This window comes from Cyprinodon tularosa, unplaced genomic scaffold, assembly GCF_016077235.1.
Source record: "Cyprinodon tularosa strain WSP-4 unplaced genomic scaffold, ASM1607723v1 ctg278, whole genome shotgun sequence".
Classification (NCBI taxonomy): Eukaryota; Metazoa; Chordata; class Actinopteri; order Cyprinodontiformes; family Cyprinodontidae; genus Cyprinodon; species Cyprinodon tularosa.
This window is the reverse complement of record NW_024038983.1, coordinates 1,202,326-1,222,199: the sequence shown is the minus strand read 5'-3', so window position 1 is coordinate 1,222,199 and position 19,874 is coordinate 1,202,326. Positions and strand designations below refer to the sequence as shown.

At 37.3% G+C, this 19,874-nt stretch overlaps 1 protein-coding gene across 3 annotated transcripts in view; it reads left to right on the top strand.

Annotated features, from left to right (window-relative positions):
* LOC119786748 (neuropilin-2-like) overlaps positions 1 to 19,874 on the top strand; it is a 120,054-nt gene that overhangs the window by 38,688 nt on the left and 61,492 nt on the right. For all 3 annotated transcript variants that reach the window (XM_038290266.1, XM_038290264.1, XM_038290265.1), the window contains exons 4-6: positions 512 to 667; positions 760 to 929; positions 6,717 to 6,872. In XM_038290266.1, the coding sequence (XP_038146194.1) occupies positions 512 to 667; positions 760 to 929; positions 6,717 to 6,872 (482 nt within the window). The remainder of the gene's footprint in view (positions 1 to 511; positions 668 to 759; positions 930 to 6,716; positions 6,873 to 19,874) is intronic.

The following is a 19,874-nucleotide window of genomic DNA, read 5'->3' as shown; positions in this document are numbered from 1 at the left end:
TAAAACAGTGGAGGTAACAAAGGATAAAGAGCAGTTTGTGGGTTGAGGGATTAAAGGATTTGAATATAGAATAGAATTTCACTTTATTGCCATTACATTGTCACAAGTACAAAGCAACAAAATTCACTCTCCCTTTGGGGAGCAGTGGGCTGCTATTGTGTGGGGGTTAAGGGTCTTGCTCAGGGACCCAGACTGGCAGTCCGTGGGAATGAGTGGATCTCGAACTCAGAACCTCTGGGACCCAAGCTCAATACTCCAACCACTAGGCCAGCAAAATCCCAAAATCTGGCAGTGATGGGATTTGAACCCACGCCTCTATCGAGACAGCACCATAGACCACTTGGCCACACTACCGGAGTCTATAGATGTTTAGCAGAGTGATATCTTGTGTGTCTAACACAGTTAGGAATTTGGTCAGTAATAGGTATACATTTAAAAAACAGTATCCAGTTTTCAGCGAAATTGCTTTTTTGATGTGGAAATTGGCTAATTTATTGATTTCTATTGACAGTGGGCCCTCTGATTGGCCGTTACTGTGGGACAAGGGTACCTCCTGAAATCCAATCATCGACTGGGATTCTATCACTCGCCTTCCATACTGACATGGCCGTGGCTAAAGATGGCTTCTCAGCTCGATACAACATGACGCACAAGGAAGTCAGTGAGAGTAAGTTTAAAGTTTCCAGTTGACTTTTGAAATAAAACATGAGTTTTGGGTCATAATCATTTCCTTACAACATCCCTCTCCTCCTTCTCTAGCTTTCCACTGCAGCAATGCATTAGGCATGGAGTCAGGAAAGATCACGGACGAGCAGATCATGGCTTCGTCAAGTTTCCAGGATGGAAATTGGCTGCCGAGGCAAGCCCGCCTCAATTTTAAAGAAAATGGGTGGACGCCTGCTGAAGACAACAACAGGGAGTACATACAGGTAAAATTTTCCTCTTAACTAAAGTCATTAAAAATGTGTTTTTTGTTCAGCTATCATTGACGTGACTTTGGCCCATTTTCTGGTACATGGAGTTTTGCAGGTATTTACTGCTATCCTCAGCTATTATCTCTACACTTTAAACTGATTGAGGTCCTGACTTTTGTTGGGTTGTTAAAACTGCTATTACCATTTCTTTTTGCAGTTTTGTTCATCATTCTAGCATTATATCCCTGTTGATCATCTTATTTCAGCCAACTCAGCAGCAGTCAATTACTGTAAATGTCTATTCAGAACCATTATTTAAATCTACACGTTTTGTCTGGGTTTGGACCCAGACAGTCAAAAAGTGGGCTAAGATTAGATTAAAAATATAAAATTCATAAGGTTCCAAAAAAAAAGCTCTCAAAACAATGCAAGATTGCCAAGAGCAGTCGCTTAAAATCAATGATAGCTTTATTTAATTTCAAATTTTAGTCAAATTATTTTTCATCTTAATGGTATTATTGTATGGTTTGGTTTTCTCAGTTAGTAAAGCATAGGAATAGTAAAAAGAAGACCTGAAGTTGAAAACTGGCTGGTGTCTCTTTGTTTCCCCCCCCCCCCCTGTTATATTTGGGTAAATCAGTTCCAATCAGTTTAGACTTCTAGATATCAAAAGATGTTTTTACCCAAATAACTACCAAATGTTGCCTAGAGGTCTTTAAACAATTTAGACTGTATCTGTAAAAGCATTACCAAGTAGAATCTCACTCTGCTTTTCAGAATACTTTGAAACTGATGGCTGACATGATATCTGTAACATGTTTTGGGAAAACTGAATACATTTGATCATTCAGCATCTTCTAAAACAACATTTATCAGCCATAACTTGGTTCCAATTTAGCCGTTGATCACCCCTTCTCCACTGCAACTGATACATGGTACAGGTTATTAGCGTGTCTTTTGATTTTCAACAAACCTGGAGCTTTTCATTGTTGCTTTTCTTTGTCTCGTCCAAAAAAGGCACATCATTTTGGCTTTACATTAGTGAGATGCAGCTTCGTCCTTCCTTTTATTTTTTATTTATTTATTTATTTATTTTTTTATTTTTTTTTACAGTGTCCTGTCTGGCAAGGTGGCAATAAGAATAATTGTCTTGATGCCAAAAGGAGCCCAACAGATTTTACTTTCACAAGTGTAGCGGTATCGCAATTGCCATACTGCTCCACTTGTTTCATGTATATAAATTGCTTTATTATAATTATGCAGGGAGTTTTACAGTTCATATGGACACTGCAATATAAGTAGAGCAGAAAAACAGAAGAAGAAGAAGGAAAAAGAAAAAGAAAAAAAAGCACAAAAGATGAAAGAAAGAGGAGATAGGAAGGAGACAATGACAAAACATTTTCAGTCTGCTTCATCACCTGCAATGAGATGAAAAAAAAGAACAGCACAACCAAAAAACATGGTACGAGATATACAATAAAGCAAACACCTTGAAACTATCGCTAAAGTAATATTATTAAGTCTGACATGTACTCTGTGTTACCTGAAGATATGAATGTGGGGTTTCTGTTTGGAAGTGAATCTCTAAGTACCTGAAGCCTAGCACCTGTAGTTGTTTGTGAGGGTGAACTTGTGCATGTAAAGTTTTAACCATAGAAAAAATGCTCAATAGTGGTTGTGGAGAGCCGGAGAGGCACACCCCCCTTCCTTTTAGACATAAGAAGCTTTTTCCTGGTACAAGCCGGCAATACTTTTCTGATTTAGCTGCTGTTGTATTGATGTGAAACAACCTTTATCAATCTAAATGAGGTTTGTAGAGGGCCATACAGCTTGTGTTTTGCTTTTGTTTCTACATTGTGCTGTCTGCCCTTGGGGTGAGTTTTCTGTGACAGTAACTTCTAGGAAGATTGGCAGCTTCCTGCTTATTTTTAATCTTTCATAACCCTTACATATATTTTTTTTTCTGTCGATGACCTTATAATCTTCCCTGATTGACTAGTGCCAGATAGTTTTTCTCTACTCCGTTGCTGTCTTTTCTCCCTGACTTTCTGGTAATACACAGTTGTAATCTTACGACCAACAAACTCATGATTTTTAACATGGTCAGACTTGCTTTAAATTGAATTAACCAAGTAAATTTGATCACCTTCAGAATTTTACTTTTCATCTTAATTCCTTTTGAAGAAGGATTGTTGTACATAGTCTTTCTTTCATGTTGGAAACATTTCCCATGGGTTTTTCTAAACTTAACCAACCAAAATTAGGTTTCTTGGATTAGATTTTAGCCCTAATTTGAACATTACGTCTTTAAAAGCTGATGTCATAAAAAGGGAAAATCTTCCTTTTAATAACCTGAACAAAGATGGTCCTCAATCTTTATCCGCTGTTGACATAATAACCCTCTCACTGATATATTTGTGTCAGTGTTAAAAGGAGAGATAGCTGTGAGTAGGAGGGAGCTATGGTGTTGTTTGGGTTTAGCAGCCAGGGTATGTGAGGCTTTGTTTCCGGCGTTCTGTCATAGTGCCAGCTTTATTTTGTCCCTGAGCTAAGCTTGAGTTATGAGGCTGTCTGGCTCAGAGGGAGAAAGTGAAGTTAAGGTTCAGCCAGGCCAGCAAAAAAACAGGACTTTTTATACCGCTGCAGACCGTTAACAATAGATTATGGTGATGGTTGGCACCTTTGGAGAATCTTCCAAAGCCAGCCTAAAGCTTCACGTTTGAGGTTTAGAGACGTATGAACTTAAAGGAAGATTGATTTAGTTTCAGGAGGGTTATCTTTTCTACTCTATAATCTTTACAAGCACCAACTGCTGTAATACAAAGACAATTCAAGATTCTGCTTTCCTTTAGTGACTTTGCTTCTATATAAGTTTGTTCCAGTGTTTCTGATACCTGCCTATTACGTCATTAGAGCTTGCAGAGTTGGGTTGAAATCGGAAACTTAGCAGTGACTATGAAATTATTTAATGAGATTTTAGAAACAGAGTTATTTATCAGAACTGGCTCTTTAGTTGGAACTCATTCTCTATAGATCAGTGACTCAACTATCCAAGAAAACATATTTAGGTTTAGGCTTTGATTTTTATGTATACTGTAGATCTTTTGGTTATATTATCGATAACATAACCTTTTTAATGGATTATGTTTATGTTACTTTTGCTTGTATTTGTGCCTGTCTTTTGCATTATTGATGTTTAGTTTTTTTTTCCAGATTTGTCCAAGTACTGACATGCTTTGGCCATTCAGATTTGAGCTGAAACGGGGCCATATATTTTGCTTAAGCAAAAAAAAAAAAAAGATAAAACATGATTAAGATCACCATGGTTAAATCATAGTTGTGACAAAGTATTTTTTAAGGGTTAAATATTTAGCTCCATACAAGAGTACTAATTGAATATCATTTGAGCCCAACGGTCAACAGTATAGCAAATGACAATTTCCATGTGTTTATTGGCTTGTCCAAATAAGATTTTATTCTATTTAATTCAGTTATGTCATAGAGATTAAAATCTCAAAGTTCAAGTAACTTCATACTGTCTTCTTGACCCTAAAATATGTTCTGATCCATCACATGTCCAAAGTCTCACTTCAATATAACACCTTTGAATGTGCGAGAGAAAAAAAATGCTTCCCATAGTGATATCCAGTCAACATATCTGCAGAAACCAGCTACCATCAATATGGACTAAAATATCTGGAGAATGGTTCAGACAGCATGTTGAATCTATGCCAGTGTGTGAAGTGTGATGTTAAACAGACTCTCATAAAGTGTGACATAATGAAGTGCTAAGTGGGTGTAGTTATTTTTTTATTTCAGGACTTACAGTAATCAGTCTAGTCACCAGTGTTAATTCAACCTTGTTATTAGTATTAATAATAAAAATATTTTTATAGTGCAATATATGTTTTGTATTAATGCATATAATTATGAGTATAATTTAAACCAGATTAAGATTGATGCATAAATTAACTGCTTGTATCTGATTCTGTCAGTATGTATGTTGTCATGAAAGAGCAGAAGACGTGCTGCCTTGTTGCTGTAATACTGAATAAAAAATGTTGTAACTCTAATGTTGTTCGTAAGCAGCTGTGATCAATGCCACTGCATGTCACCTAATTAGATTATGTCTCTTATTGTCTTTAATATCTTAAAATGAATGTGGGACTTTGCTTGGGGAAAATAATTAATCCTCGTAGTACTTCAACAATGATTAGAGGAAAAATTCTATTATTTTCTATTCTGTTGGTGCGATGCAGTTTGATTGTGGAGTTCTTGTGGCTCTGTTATTCTAACAACTCTGTGATTGATGAGGAACCTTCCCTGGGAAAGCGCACTTAGCATTTCTCTCTTTTTCATCTGTTCTTTACCTCTGTTTTCCTTATTCTCCCTCTACCTTTCTCCTTACCTCTCCGTCTCCTCTCCCCTCATCCTCTACCCTGAACTATTGATTAGTTGTCTTGGTAGATCTTGTTCATGCCCTACTGGTGCAGAAGCGTGTGTGTATGTGTGTGTGTTGCAAGTAATCTAAAACACCTGTCTTCTTGACAGATAACAAACGCTGCATTTTCCCTCCCCTGGTGTTTTGTACCTTACCCGTGTGGGACATAACAGCACACATTCGCACAGCAGCCTCAGATTAATCTCCAACTTTCAGCAGCTCTTTTGGAGGAGAATAAATGTTTTGACCAACAAAAGGGACTTTTTTCATCTCTATCTGTCTGTCTTGAATTCAGATAACCAAAGTCTGAAGTTCATGTATAAGAAAACTTTTTTTTAAACATTGACTGATTATTTCTCTGGGGTTGTTTTTATTGTGGTTTCTGTTATTGATGATAAATTTTTGGTTTTTAGCCATGCATTTAATTATGGTTAAATCAAATAGAGATAAAGCTATTGGACAGTAGTCATTCCATGCATTACTTATAGTTCTATTATTGTATAATCATTCCATCATTACAAAACATCTTGGTGGTAGTGTCACAGTTTGTCTAACTTGCTAATTGATAGGCTGCCTTTATTGATTAAACAATTAATCATTGTATAGATAAATCAGTATGTAGTTATAGCAAGAACAGGCTTTAAAAAAAGCTTAATTTGGATACCTAGTCAATTTAAATATAAGATGTTCAACTCAAGTACAGACTGCTTTTTTCCCCAAAAAAATATATTACCTTTTTTTTTTTTGTTTCTTTCCAGATATTCTTCCATAAAATATTTCATAGTGTTTGCTTATTTATAATGATGATAATAATAATTATCTTAATTGATTGGTGCAATTTTATGCAATGAAAGGAAATTTGCATTTAACCCTTCGTTTGGGGGCTTTCATTTAGCATTACCCAAAGAGCATTCTGGGTCTAAGGGTTTTCTCTGCGATTCACAGTGGCACTCTGTGGGATTTAAACCAGGGCATTAAGTTCAAATGTCTACTTTAGAAAGCTGAAATAATTCAAGACCATAAAGACAAATCGTTATCTGTTGTATCCCTGTACATTCATCACAACACAGCCAGTAGCATAACAGGCAGAAAGCCAAATATCCACAATTAGCATAGGAGGTGATTATGCTTATTGAAGGTGAGGAAATTAAAAAGAGCCCCGGGTCATAATAATCGATTTGTTGGGAGAGAGCAGCAGCAGTCCAAGAAACTCAGAGGAGCAGATAAGGAGGGGTAATAAAAAACTAAATAAAATAAAGCAGAATGCTGTAAAGTGCAGGAGTTTTTCTGTTAAACATTTTTCCCACCAACAAATCAACAAGACATTTTCAAAAGTAAAATTCTCCTTCTTTTATCAACAGGTGGACCTCCATACTCTAAAGGTCCTCACAGGCATTGCTACTCAAGGCGCCATCTCAAAGGAAACTAAAAATGTTTATTACGTCACCACCTTCAAGCTGGAGGTGAGCACTAATGGAGAAGACTGGATGGTCTACAGGCATGGGAAGAATCACAAGGTAAGCACAAACAGCTGGCTAGAACTTCAAAACGTATCCGTGCAGGTGATTGTGTACCTATATGATCTCTGCCATTATAGTGAGAAGATGCTAGACTTTTTTTTTAGATTGGTGAAACTGCTCCCTCAACATCCATCGTAATGATTAAGGTAGAGAGAGCTGCAGGAAGTGTTGGTAGCTGAATCTGTTGAGAGGGCAACAATTGGCCGAGCACACCAAAACATCTGGCCTTTTACACAAGACTTGCAATAGGTTCTTGAAAGAAATGTGAAGGCCTAGCCAATGTCCAAGTCTCCATGGAAACAATGAATCAAGGCTAAAACTGGAGGCTAAGGGACTTTTAGAAAAACTGAACTTAAATCGAGTTGTCTCTCATTTAAACCTGTTAAACAGCCGGTAGAGACATATCTCAAAAGACTTAGAGGTTTGATTAAAACAAGTTCTACAGCAAATTTTGAAATTTAAGAAATGTGAAAATTTTACACGTTTAGAATTTTTTAGTCAAATATTTTATAGTCATGAATTCCTGTCCTTTTCCACTACAATCCCTCATGAGGTGCAGTTAACTGCAGCTGCAATCCACCACAAGTTCACGTGTTTAACCACTGTCCCAATTAAGCCTAGTCATTTGCGTTTTAAATGTTTGCAAGTCCAAAAGAGAGAACGTATATCTCCAAACTGCCTTGACTGTAAATACATTTATACTTTCTTCATCTGGTTTTCACATCACATCTGTTTCACGTTACTTTATGGTCAGAGCACTGCTGAATGGAAACAAGGCTGAGCAGGTCCCTGAGATGTTCCTGCCAGAGGTGTAAAATCGTGATATATCTGCAGGAAGCATGCTGCAGTCTTGTGGTTTAATGTAGAAGAAAAAAGCAGTCAGTATTTTGATTTTAACTGGTTGAAAAAGTAATCTAATTAGAGAAGTGGTTTAGTGCCTGTGGTTGTTTTCTTTTTTCCATTGCAGCCATTCTTCCCCATCTCTGTGGTCACACTGTGGTCTATTGCCACGTCTAGCCTTGTGCTGTAAACCTCAATTTCTTAACGAACCCTAATGAATGCACATACTAGCAGATGCATGTTTTTGGCTTAGTTTGACCATCTGGGATCTCTTTGTCGACTAAATATCCCATTAGACATCTGAAGAAATAATAAATGGGTTAAACAGGGTAGGAAATGAAACATGTTGGAACGGATGAAGGAAAAGGAATCTTAAGAAATATTTTTCAATTCCGAGTTCTGCTAATAATTTCAGCAGCATGACAAGGTTTAGGAACTAAAAAGGTCAGAAGATTCCAGATTTGTTTTTATCATGACAAGCGTGAAATTGTTAGCAAAAGTTGTAGGGCTTTTTATTGTAATCACATATTCAATTTTAATGTTGTTTATTCAGCAGCTGCAGCTTAATGGCACGTTGATACCAGACTATGGTATCAAACAATAAAGAAAAAAAAATAAAATCCAATATGCAAAACCAACTAATGACCAGTGTTCCCAGATTAGTCGCTGGTGTCACTGCGTGTAATCCCCCTTAATTCCCCAATAACCCTGGAAAGCCACCTCGAGCTGAATATAAATATAAATGGGTGTGCGTGTGATGTGTCTAGAATAAATCAGCTGAAGATTTTGGTGGAAAACACTCAGTGATGGTGGGGATGTTTTTACCCTTTTAGCTCCATGGTGCATCAGGCTGCAAAGTAAACTGATAATCAGAGCGTTTGATCACTTCCTTCAATCTAGCTGTGATGATTATAATCTCATTGTGAAATAATGGATTTAAACAAAATATTTGAGATTAATTACCTTTTTGCATCTCTGTCATATACTAAACCTGTCTCCATTTTAGACTAGGATTGTTTTAAAGGGTATGTTTGTATCTATGTGTCATTCATTGTGTTTTTCTATTTTTCCTGTATATCAGTGTAATCATTCATTTTATATAACTTCATAGGACTATGCTCGGGAGAACATTTTATTTCATTCAAGAACATTCAAGCATTTCAAGTTGAAAACACTGCTTGTCCTCTTTGAAGACACCATGTGCTGTCTTAAAGGTATAGTGGAGGATTTTTGCGAATTTTTGAAAAGACCTGACCCTTACACTTTATAAAAAAATGGGATTTCAGAGAGCGTACACGGGCCAATGTCTCCTCGTTTAAAATTTGCTGTTTGCAACGCTCATACAAGCTTACTTTCCAAAAGAAAATTAGCTATTTTTCCTCTGTCAGACTCACCACTGGTAAGTGAAAATGGGCATTACGTAGACATATCACCAGAATGATTGACAATTAGGAGGACCACTTATTTTGATGATCCACCTGGAAAAATAACAACCTCCACTATACCTTTAACCTGGATAATTTGGAAAAAAAGATGAGAAATATTTATGTTTGTATACATGCATCTTGATTGGATATGTTTTCCATCCAATACAATTTAAACTAAAACAAACATTTGTATAGTTGCATGTGATATATTATTTGTTCCCCTAGTGGTCAGGTAATTTGAAACTAAATCAATCAAGCATTCAACCATTTGGCACGATTTGGTGATCTTAAAATATTTAAACTTGAGGTATGAATGTCATCGCATTGGGTTTGGTATTACTACTGCTATATTTCCCTAGCACTTCAGTAAATTTGTCATATATTTATATTTTGATGCTTATGCCACATATTTTATAACAGGTCTAAAAAATGTTTTGCTGGTAGAGATTAAATTGAGATGTATAGAAGGGATATGTCAGAGTATTATTTGCTTCAAGCTACAGTATGTGTTTTTATGTCTTTGAAATGCACCATACACATGAGTGATTCTGTGGTAAGGGCAACAATAAGATTTTACATTTTAATGCTTCAATGTTGGACCAAAAGTTTTTAGTTTTTTATGTGTGTGTGTGTGTGTATATATATATATATATATATATATATATATATATATATATATATATATATATATATATATATATATATATATATATATATATATATATATATATATACACTACCGTTCAAAAGTTTGGGGGCACATTGAAATGTCCTTATTTTTGAAGGAAAAGAAGTGGGAGGCCACGTTGCACAACTGAGCAAGAAGATAAGTACATTAGAGTCTCTAGTTTGAGAAACAGACGCCTCACAGGTCCCCAACTGGCATCTTCATTAAATAGTACCCACAGTAGCCTGTTTGTGCTGACCTCTGAAGGGAGTAGTACACACCGATGTAGGAAATCTTCAATTTCTTAGCAATTTCTCGCATGGAATAGCCTTCATTTCTAAGAACAAGAATAGACTGTCGACTTTCAGATGAAAGTTCTCTTTTTCTGGCCATTTTGAGCGTTTAATTGACGCCACAAATGTGATGCTCCAGAAACTCAATCTGCTCAAAGGAAGGCCAGTTTTGTAGCTTCTGTAACGAGCTAAACTGTTTTCAGATGTGTGAACATGATTGCACGAGGATTTTCTAATCATCAATTAGCCTTCTGAGCCAATGAGCAAACACATTGTACCATTAGAACACTGGTGTGATAGTTGCTGGAAATGGATCTCTATACACTGATGTATATTATATTGCACCAAAAACCAGACATTTGCAGCCAGAATAGTCATTACCACATTAGCAATGTATGGAGTGTATGTTTTTAAAGTTAAGACTAGTTTAAAGATATCTTCATTGAAAAGTACAGTGGTTTTCCTTTAAAAATAAGGACATTTTAATGTGACCCCAAACTTTTGAACGGTAGTGTATATATAATCTTTATTGATCTATTTAACCATAAATTATAAACTTTACATTTCCATCTCTACTTTACTGTTTGTCCTAAAATTAATTTGACTTTACATTTATTTCAAACCTGTTTCTAATTTTTCACCCTTTTTTTTATCCTTCAACACTGTAAAATGTATACCTTTCAACTTATATATGTCATATCTAATCAATATAACCATAATGAAAACCTGGCAGCCACATTTTTACTGCCTATACCTATTGCATTTGCGCTAGATTATATTGGTGCTGAGAAGTAATTAGTTCTTTAGTCAATGATGCCAAAAAAGAAATTCATGAAAGACGCAAGGATTAAAAAATATCCAATAGAATAATTTAGGACTCTTTAAAAAGACACGTGTTGCAGAAATGCTGCATTTAAATACAGTAGGTTCAGATATGCATCATAGATACTCATAAATGGGTGTGTTTACAACCTCACTTTTCTTGCATGTTAACATTCATCCCAGATAAGTGCCTCTTAAACCATCCTCTTCACTCCAGCCACTTACTTAAGCATCTGGGAGGAAGCTCACTGAGGGGTGGGGGAGGTGCTATCACACAGCATCCTAATGATGTGTTTGATATTTAAAGATTTTTATAATGTCATTAAATGCATTTTTAGTGGTCAAAAAGAATATGCAAACTCGAACAGACTTTTTAACTCAGAAAATAATGTACAAGCACAAAGAGTTTTTAATTGGAGATGCTGTACTACCAGGAAAGTGCAGTTATTCAAAATGGAAAAGAATTAAAAAACAAAAAAAGGATAACTGCACAGAATAAATATCTACTTAAGTTAGCTTTACTCAACCACAAAGTGGGTATTGTGTCTTTTTTTTTTTACAACAAAGTAGAAGAAAAAAGCTGCAAAACAAAAATGGTTTTACTGACAATGTTTTCATGAAAATAAAGGCTGAAAAGCCTGTTTTTTACAACCCTGTTGTAACTAGGGGTTTGGCAAAAAATCGATTTGGCTTTATATTGTGATTTGTGGGTGCCCGATATAATATTGATTTTCCAGTTCCTAATACTGATTTTTTTTTAAAACAAAACATTTTACCTGCCACTCTGGCAGATAGAGCTGTGAGCCCTTTTGCTGTGCAGCGCAGCGCCATATCTGTATGTGAGGCGCTCACATTGGAAGACGTGGACTGACACCAACCCCTAACTACATAGATCCCGAAATAACTATAGGGTGGAAAAATTTTGCAATATATAGTGATATTGCAATATCATGATAATATTGTATCGTGACCCAAGTATCATGACACATCGTATCGCAACAACCAATCCAATACTCACCCCTAGTTGTAAAAGTACTAGAAATAATAAGAGAGATTTTTTAAACATGAATAACTTGGCTCAGTTTCCAGGGAGTTTTAGGGTTGGCAAAAATTGTTACGAGAACAGAACAAACTATAGACTGTATATCTATCATTTGCACTTTAGGTCATATACTTTACAGCACAATGTAAGATTTGAATGTTTGCCACACACCATGAATTATGAAGCAGAGCATGCAAAAGATGGTTTATTTTTTAAGCTCAAAAAGATAGTGGATACCGTTTTGCTCGTTGTTTATTTATAATGCATGACAGATGTAACAGCATGTTCAATTCAAATAATTAGTTGAAACAAAATGTTGTTTTAACTCTGCCTAACTGAAGGGCTTTCCTACATGAGCAGCTTATTTCAAGTCATGGCACATCATTCAACTGGATCTCAGTTCAGTCCAAAGGGCCTCTCTAAAATCTTCATTTTCTAGTTTTCACTTCTAATCCTTTCTGGAATGCTTCAGCTCATTCATACGCAATCCTCTTTAGAAATTCCTGTTCATGAAACAGCAAAGCTGTCCCAGATCTTAATACTGGATCTGGTTCACATGATGTTGACGAAAAAACAAAACAAAAACAAAAAAAAGATGTCATAGATTGATATATTCAACTTGCATCTTACAGTTTGAGACATTACATGGACTTTCATTGTTTTCATTGTTGTTATTATGGTATAAAAAAATAAATGCTTCCAGACCTGTTGCACTTCTGGATCCAGCCTAAGACACAAAGAAAACTGTATTACAGAGAAACAAGGATGGATTGAGAAAGGCAACATGAGAAAAGGAGAGGTACTTTGAAGTGGAAAAACATGAATATTTGGAAAAGAGAAAGGAAATAAAGCACAAAATGATAGGTTGTCAAGCATTAACTGATAGAAAGAATGAGCTGTGAAGAAGGCAGAAGAGAGCTGGAAGCCAGAGGGAGAAACACGAGGTTCAGGGGGGAAGAGGTGAGTGAAGGGAACAGGCTGACAGCGGGAAGAAGTGTTCATAAGGGAATCACAGAGCAAAAGAGAGAGATGGATGGATGAATTGAGGCAAGAAGGAGAGCGGGAATAATGAGAAAAGCAGACAGGGGTGTTGACCACAAATCCCTCTGGATAGATCGGAGGTCTCAGCAACACAGCCTGGAAGCATGTCAGGAGGGGGAAAGAAAATAAAACGACAGAGTGGAGCGAGGAAGGTTGGAAGGTGAGGGAGAAGCAGAAAAAAGTGGAGAGTCGAATCAGTAACAAATGAAGAGAGAAAAGTTGAGGGCAGAACTGAGAAAGAGGACAAAGGGACATATTACAAAGATGCCAACTGTAATTTTGTCTTAGAAACATATGTGCTGGGAAGTCGTCCCCACAAGGTAACAAAAACATGGCCAACCCACACACACACCCACACCTGGATTTAGCTGTCACAAAGATGTAACCTCCCTTAAGTCCCTGAAGTGCGTATTTGTCCTGGTGTTAGGAAATGGGAGGAGATGTGGAAGGCGTTTTACTATTTTATAACGAGACACATACACACATACAGAGCACAGTCAGCACGGACATCTGCATAATTCAGCAGGTCTCCGTGGGTCGACTCTGGCTGAATGACTGTGGCCCTACAGGCTCCGACTCACACATAGCTACACACACTCGTCTCCTCTTCGATATAGGTTAGATGACTGTATTTGTTTCTTCCTTTAGTTTCCTCTAGTCTTAATACCATTATTCACTCTTAGCCTACAAACTAGAGTCAAATACTCTAAACATCCAGTGCCAAACAAAAGTATTAACACCTGCTGATCTTATTCACATTCTCCATTGTTTTTACTGTGGTGTTATGTGACAGAAACAAATGCAGTTTATAATTATAAAATCAAATAAAATGATACATGGATCTAAATAAAAAAAAAAGGGATCAAAAGGTGTGGTAATTTTGTATACAGACCTCTATAGAGTCTGTCTAAAGACTGACATTTAGGCTTATTCTGTTATAGAAAATAGCTCAAACTCAGTTGGATGGGATTGTGAGTGTTTAAGGTTTTCAAGCTTTCCTGACAATGACTAATTGAATTTAGGTCCATTGACTGTCCACTATTCCCTTCAAACAATGTCTTCCATGTGTTTGTTCTGCTTCCTGTATGGCTTGTTATAAAAAGGGATTTGCAACACTTTGTTTTAAAAATGCTTTGTCATTTCTGCTCTTACATAAATACCAGTGTGAGTTACGTACAACCAATGGTTATCCCTTTAACTTAATTCCCAAGCTCTGGTTGTCTGCAGCTCCTCCAGGTTTACTTGGCTGCTGTTCATTCTTAGCCTGGTAGTGTAGGTACATGGCAATGTGTAGGTAGGTTGTAGTAAATCTCTTACTGTTTTTAAATGATGATTAAACAGTGCGTATTGTTATTGTTAACACTCATTTTTGTATCATCTGAATCTGCTATAGACCCCCCTACCAAATTAGGCAGCCTATTTTTTTTGCAATGACCTTTATTTAGGGTTTTCAGGACACTTTGGCTTCGTTCACACATCAGGCCTTGATGCTCAATTCTGATTTTTTTTTAATGAAATCTGATTTTTTGGCGTTACTGTTCACATTGCCAAATATATGTGACTTGTATCTCCTGTGTATAGATCTCCTGTGTGAACTGCAGTCATACAAAGCAAGTGTCCTGCATGCGCAGTAGATGACGTCACAGGCAAGCGTACACATGGATGCTAGTGCCGCCGCGCATCTAGCGGTCTTTTCCAACCCTAAAAACTCATTCTTTTCAATATGTTTAAACATAAATACTACTCTCCGCATCATCATCTGCCATGGTTGTTGTTTTTCTTGCCCCTTCTGCTTAGCAAGACACAGAATAGTGACATTTGTCGGGTATTAATGACGTTCCGGTCGGATGAATCCGACCTGGCCGTTCACACACAGGTCGCATTTGAAAAGATCAGATTCGTATCGGATTCAGGACCACATAGCCAAGTGGCCTGGGTCGGATTGGAAAAATTCAGATCTGTGTTGTTCAGAGAGCCATGAAAAGATCAGATCCAGCTGGCATATGGGCAAAAAAAATCGGATTTGGGTAACTTAAGGCTGCAGTGTGAACGTAGCCTTTATCATAGTTAATTGTTCCATACCAGGAGTCATCAACCTTTTTAGAGCTGAGAACTACTTCATGGGTATTAAATCATTGGAAGGGCTACTGACCTATGAACAGGAGGGGTTGGCATTTGCCTAAACTTTGTACATGGCAAACACTTTTTGTCATATTACTTAAAAATGTGCAAAGCTCCAAAAAGTTGATTTTGCATGATATATGCCCTTTAAAGGTTTTGAAACCATATGCTGCTTTCTTGCCACTTCACATCAACTTAGCAAATGATCTTGGTCAGTCCCATGCAGTAATAAACATTAGACAGTGTAGTTGTCAGTTAAAAAGGTTACATTTCTTTTAATACATTTTAAAACTCTCAGTAGGTTCGTATCTTCTTATTTCCCCTTGTTGGGAACCACAGGTGCTTAGTAAATGCAGATAGACTTGAGCATGCAGTTAAGAACCTTAGCTGTGTCACAGGTGTAGTTCATTAGCTAATTGTTACAGATGCCTTTTAGGAAGCTACTCTTCAAAGTGAATATAGGAGTTTAGACCCCCAGGGAAGCTCCATATCCTATTACACCCCTCTCTGTGTCTCTGTGGATTTTTTGACTGCACTCCAGGAGCTAGTACAGGTTAAGTGAAGACTAACACTGGCTATAATTAAATGTTTAGTGCATCTCTCCTTTCTGATGTAAATATTAATTATGATTAAGCAGTGCTTTATTTCTCAATCATATCCTACCTATACGGGTCCCTTAGAAGATTTTGTAGATTTTCCATAGTTTGACTTTGTTTCTCTCTATTTCTGTTTTTTTGTTTGTTTTTGTTGTTCAAGGGCTTGTTTTGCATTATGTAAGGCCCTAAAACCATTTTAACGTTTTGCATCCTTGCTCAATCTTACAAAACTTCATATGAAGACTCAAGATCTCTTCTTGTATATCGTGGATTCTGTAAAATTAGCCAATAGTACAGTAGATTAGATACGTTTTAACTTAAAGTTGAGATCAAAAATGTACTTCTCCTTGGGCCAAGAGGGGCCAACCAAACAAATGTGGTAAGATCCGTTTATGATAAAAAGTAACTGTTGGGATGTTTGGATGAGTCCGGCTGAGGCTTCCAACGTTAAAACGTTACCAGCTGTTAAGCATGGTGATGCTGGCGCTATGATCCATATCGTTTTTACAGAATGTAAGACACAAAGTAGCTGGTATAGTTTAGAAGAAGAACTATCGTTTTTCATCTTAAAATGCTAATGTAAATCCCTTTATTGTCACACACTGAGGAAATTCCGTCTCTGCATTTTGACCCATCCCCTTGCGGAGCAGTGGGATGCCATTGTGTGACGTCCAGGGACCAATCAGGGGTTAAGGGTTTTGCTCAGAAACCCAGAGTGGAGGCAGATATTGTTTAGTCAGATTTGTTTTTATGCATGCTTAGAACTGTTTTGTTCTTTTTTGAAAGCTGCACTAAATGATTTTAGAGTGGTGCTCCCCCTATAGGACTGTCCTCTGCATGCTTCTTACCCCAAAGCCACATTGAACCATCACTCTCAAACCAGCTGGAAGACACCTGATTAATTATACAATCGATTTTGCCAAATAATCAGCCAAACATGTAGGCAGTTATTAAGATGCTGCTCTCTTAAGAACAGTTAACCAAATAATACTTAGGGTGTATGTACTGTATATATATGAGCAGTGTCTATTTATGTCATTATGAACGTTAGAGAAAAGGCTTATAACACAGAATTAGTTTTATTAGAACAGATGCTCTGCTTGTTGACCCTGAACACAGCAGATAATTTAGAAAAAAGGGCTTCAAGATTCTTGTCAAAGTGAAGGGTGTACACAGCACTTAGGGGCCCGTCACGCTTACTGACACACTACACTCCACTTGAAAGCTGAGTCTGTAAAGGACAGCAACAAGGATAGACTTTCATATGAACATGCAAGTGCACAATGACTCAATACAGTATGGAAGTGTGTAAGCGTGTGTGCATGTGCTGAGGAAATGTTTCTTTGTGCACCAAGGGAAATCAGAAAGCACCCAGCAGCCTTAAACTCCTCAGAGTGAGACCTCATAATTACACTTTTACACATCGACACACAAACCTACAAGCGCTCTCACACTTGTAATTACAGTCTGAACCACAATCCCATTAATTCTTGTATGGCCTTTAGGCGATTTTCCATCGTTTAGGTGGTCACGGTTTCCAGTGTGAACGCCTTTGTAGGGACATGAGGTCACAGGGGCCGGCTTTGCTGCATTCACCCACTGGGTCACAGGTTCAGTTCCCAGCTGGCCCAGTGGCTCGCTTCTGTTCCCTGCAGTCAGAGACTCTCTTCATCCATATCTCTCCTCCCCACTGAGGGGTCCTGTTGTTTAACTGATGGAGAACAAGAGGAAAATAATAAATCCTGAACACAGAGATGCACATAAGCGCCTAGCCCCAAAACACCTATGAATGTGTAACCAAGCAAGTAATTAAATGCCCTCTGGCTCAGTTAAATAAAGCTCACCTTTTTCTTCTGTAATAAACACATTAGGTTGTGTCATCAGTTTAATTGTACAGCATCTTTGCAAAAAAAATTTTTGAATCTTTCGATTCTTCGAATCACATTGCGACTACAAAAAAAGGTGCTTCGATCAGACTAGATCACAATTAAATATTCTAGCCCTCATGGAAATTGTGCATGAGAAGGAAATCTAAATCTGCACAGACTGTAAAACAATGAGGTTGCAGCATTATGATGCACAAATATTTTTGTCAGAAAGGACAGGAAAACTTAAAATTATTTAGTAACCAGACATGCCCAAAGATGGTCCTCAAGGGACTGCTGTCATGCAGGTTTCCCTGCTTTAGCACAGCTGATTCTGATGATTACAGTTCAGCAGCAGCCTGTTAATCAGCTATCAATGAAAATCAGCTGTGCTGATGCAGGGAATCCTCTAAAACCTGCAGGACGGTGGCCCTCGAGGACCAACTTTGGGCATGCCTGGTAGTTGAATGGAGCTAAATTAAGAGTAGTCATGAAAGAAAATCTGCAACAGGTCACAGAGGGCTGCGGTTTACCTTCTTGCAGGAAAATTAATCTAAGTAAAATATACAGCCAGAGCTACAATGTAAAGGCCCACATCTCATGTGTTAGTTTGGCAGAGTAAAAGACAAGGCTTAAACCTAACTGTATGCCACACTCCAAAAAATACATATAATTTTCTTTCCTCTTGGCACTGGTTTCTGTGGACGTCCATCACATAAGTCACACATTAACACACACACCTACTCAGCTTAATAGCTGAACAACAAATTAGCAAGGCATCAAGGAGTACGAGTATTTGAGTATTCTGTGCAAAATGTAAAAAATATGTTTTGATCAGGAAACCTGACTGTAATTTGTCTGCGATTAGAAAAAACTATGTATAATTGGAACATTTATTCACAGCACAGAAAATCCCAATGAAAGATATTGAAGTTTGTGTAAAATGACGAAATGCAAAATCTTTCAGGAGATGATGGGAATACTATTGCAAAGCAGTGCAACATTGCATAAAATGGTGCCTTTTTCCCCACTTAAATTTACAGTAGTAAATCATCTAGGCAGGGAGGAAGATAGAGTTGTCAATGAGACAGACAGAGCTGAGGGCAGTAAAGCAGAAGCCCAGCTGTGTTTTCCAGCAGAGATGGCTGCCAGAGAGAGAGCGAGGGGAAAGACTTGACACTTTGTCAGATAGACAGTGATACAAAATCGAGATGTCAAGAAACTAAAAAAGGGTGCTTCTGGTCATGTGTTCTTTCATTCAATTTCTTTTTTATCTGTATTTTTTTTGCACTTTTAGAGGAAAGCATGTTTGAGTGTGTTTTACTGTGTGCTGAAGCTCAGACGGCAACCCGTACGGAAAGAAAGCTGTGTGAGAGCAAGGCCATTGTGTCTGGATGTAGTGCACACGGCAGTGTGTGTTAGTGCCCTGAAGGGTGACAGAGTGTGTTTATCTTTGCACTGTGTGCGTGAGGAATTAGAGTTGTTTCCCCGCCTGTGTGTGGTTGAGTCAAGAGGACGTGAGAAGAGGCTTCCTCTCCACCTACTTATGTATCTGATTTATCACACACTGCGTGCCCTCAGAGGGTACGCAGGAGTGTTGAAGTAAACCTTTGAGCTCATTCCTCCCTTTGTCAACAGTCTCCATTCATTTTATGTATTTACTGTAAGTAGCGTGTTTAATAAAGTGAGCAGAAACACTGTAACTCATGTAAAATCCTGTTTTTCTAAAGCTGTAATTTTTGGCACAGCTGTGATCTCATGGCTCACTGATTTATTAATTTATTTTAAACAAATACATTTGGATATCGCTTTCATATTTAACTCGAAGACATGAGAATTCTATTGGTGTTATCCTGCCAAGCTTGAAAAGAAGGCAAACAACTGTGGTCTCCAAGATGGTGAACCTTCATTGAAGGTCACAGTTTAATTAGCCTTGAATACCAATGATTTGTGATATGAAAACACAGCAGTCATTAAAAGCATATATTTTGGAAACACAATAAATACTGTCATTTTATCATTTATGTTTCTGTTGAATTCGTTATCCAAAAAATCTGAACTTTGAAATGAAAAATACACTACCGTTCAAAAGTTTGGGGTCACATTGAAATGTCCTTATTTTTTAAGAAAAAGCACTGTACTTTGCTATGAAGATAACTTTAAACTAGTCTGAACTTTAAAGAAATACACTCTATACACTGCTAAGGTGGTAAATTACTATTCTAGCTGCAAATGTCTGGTTTTTGGTGCAATATAATATACATCAGTGTATAGAGATCCATTTC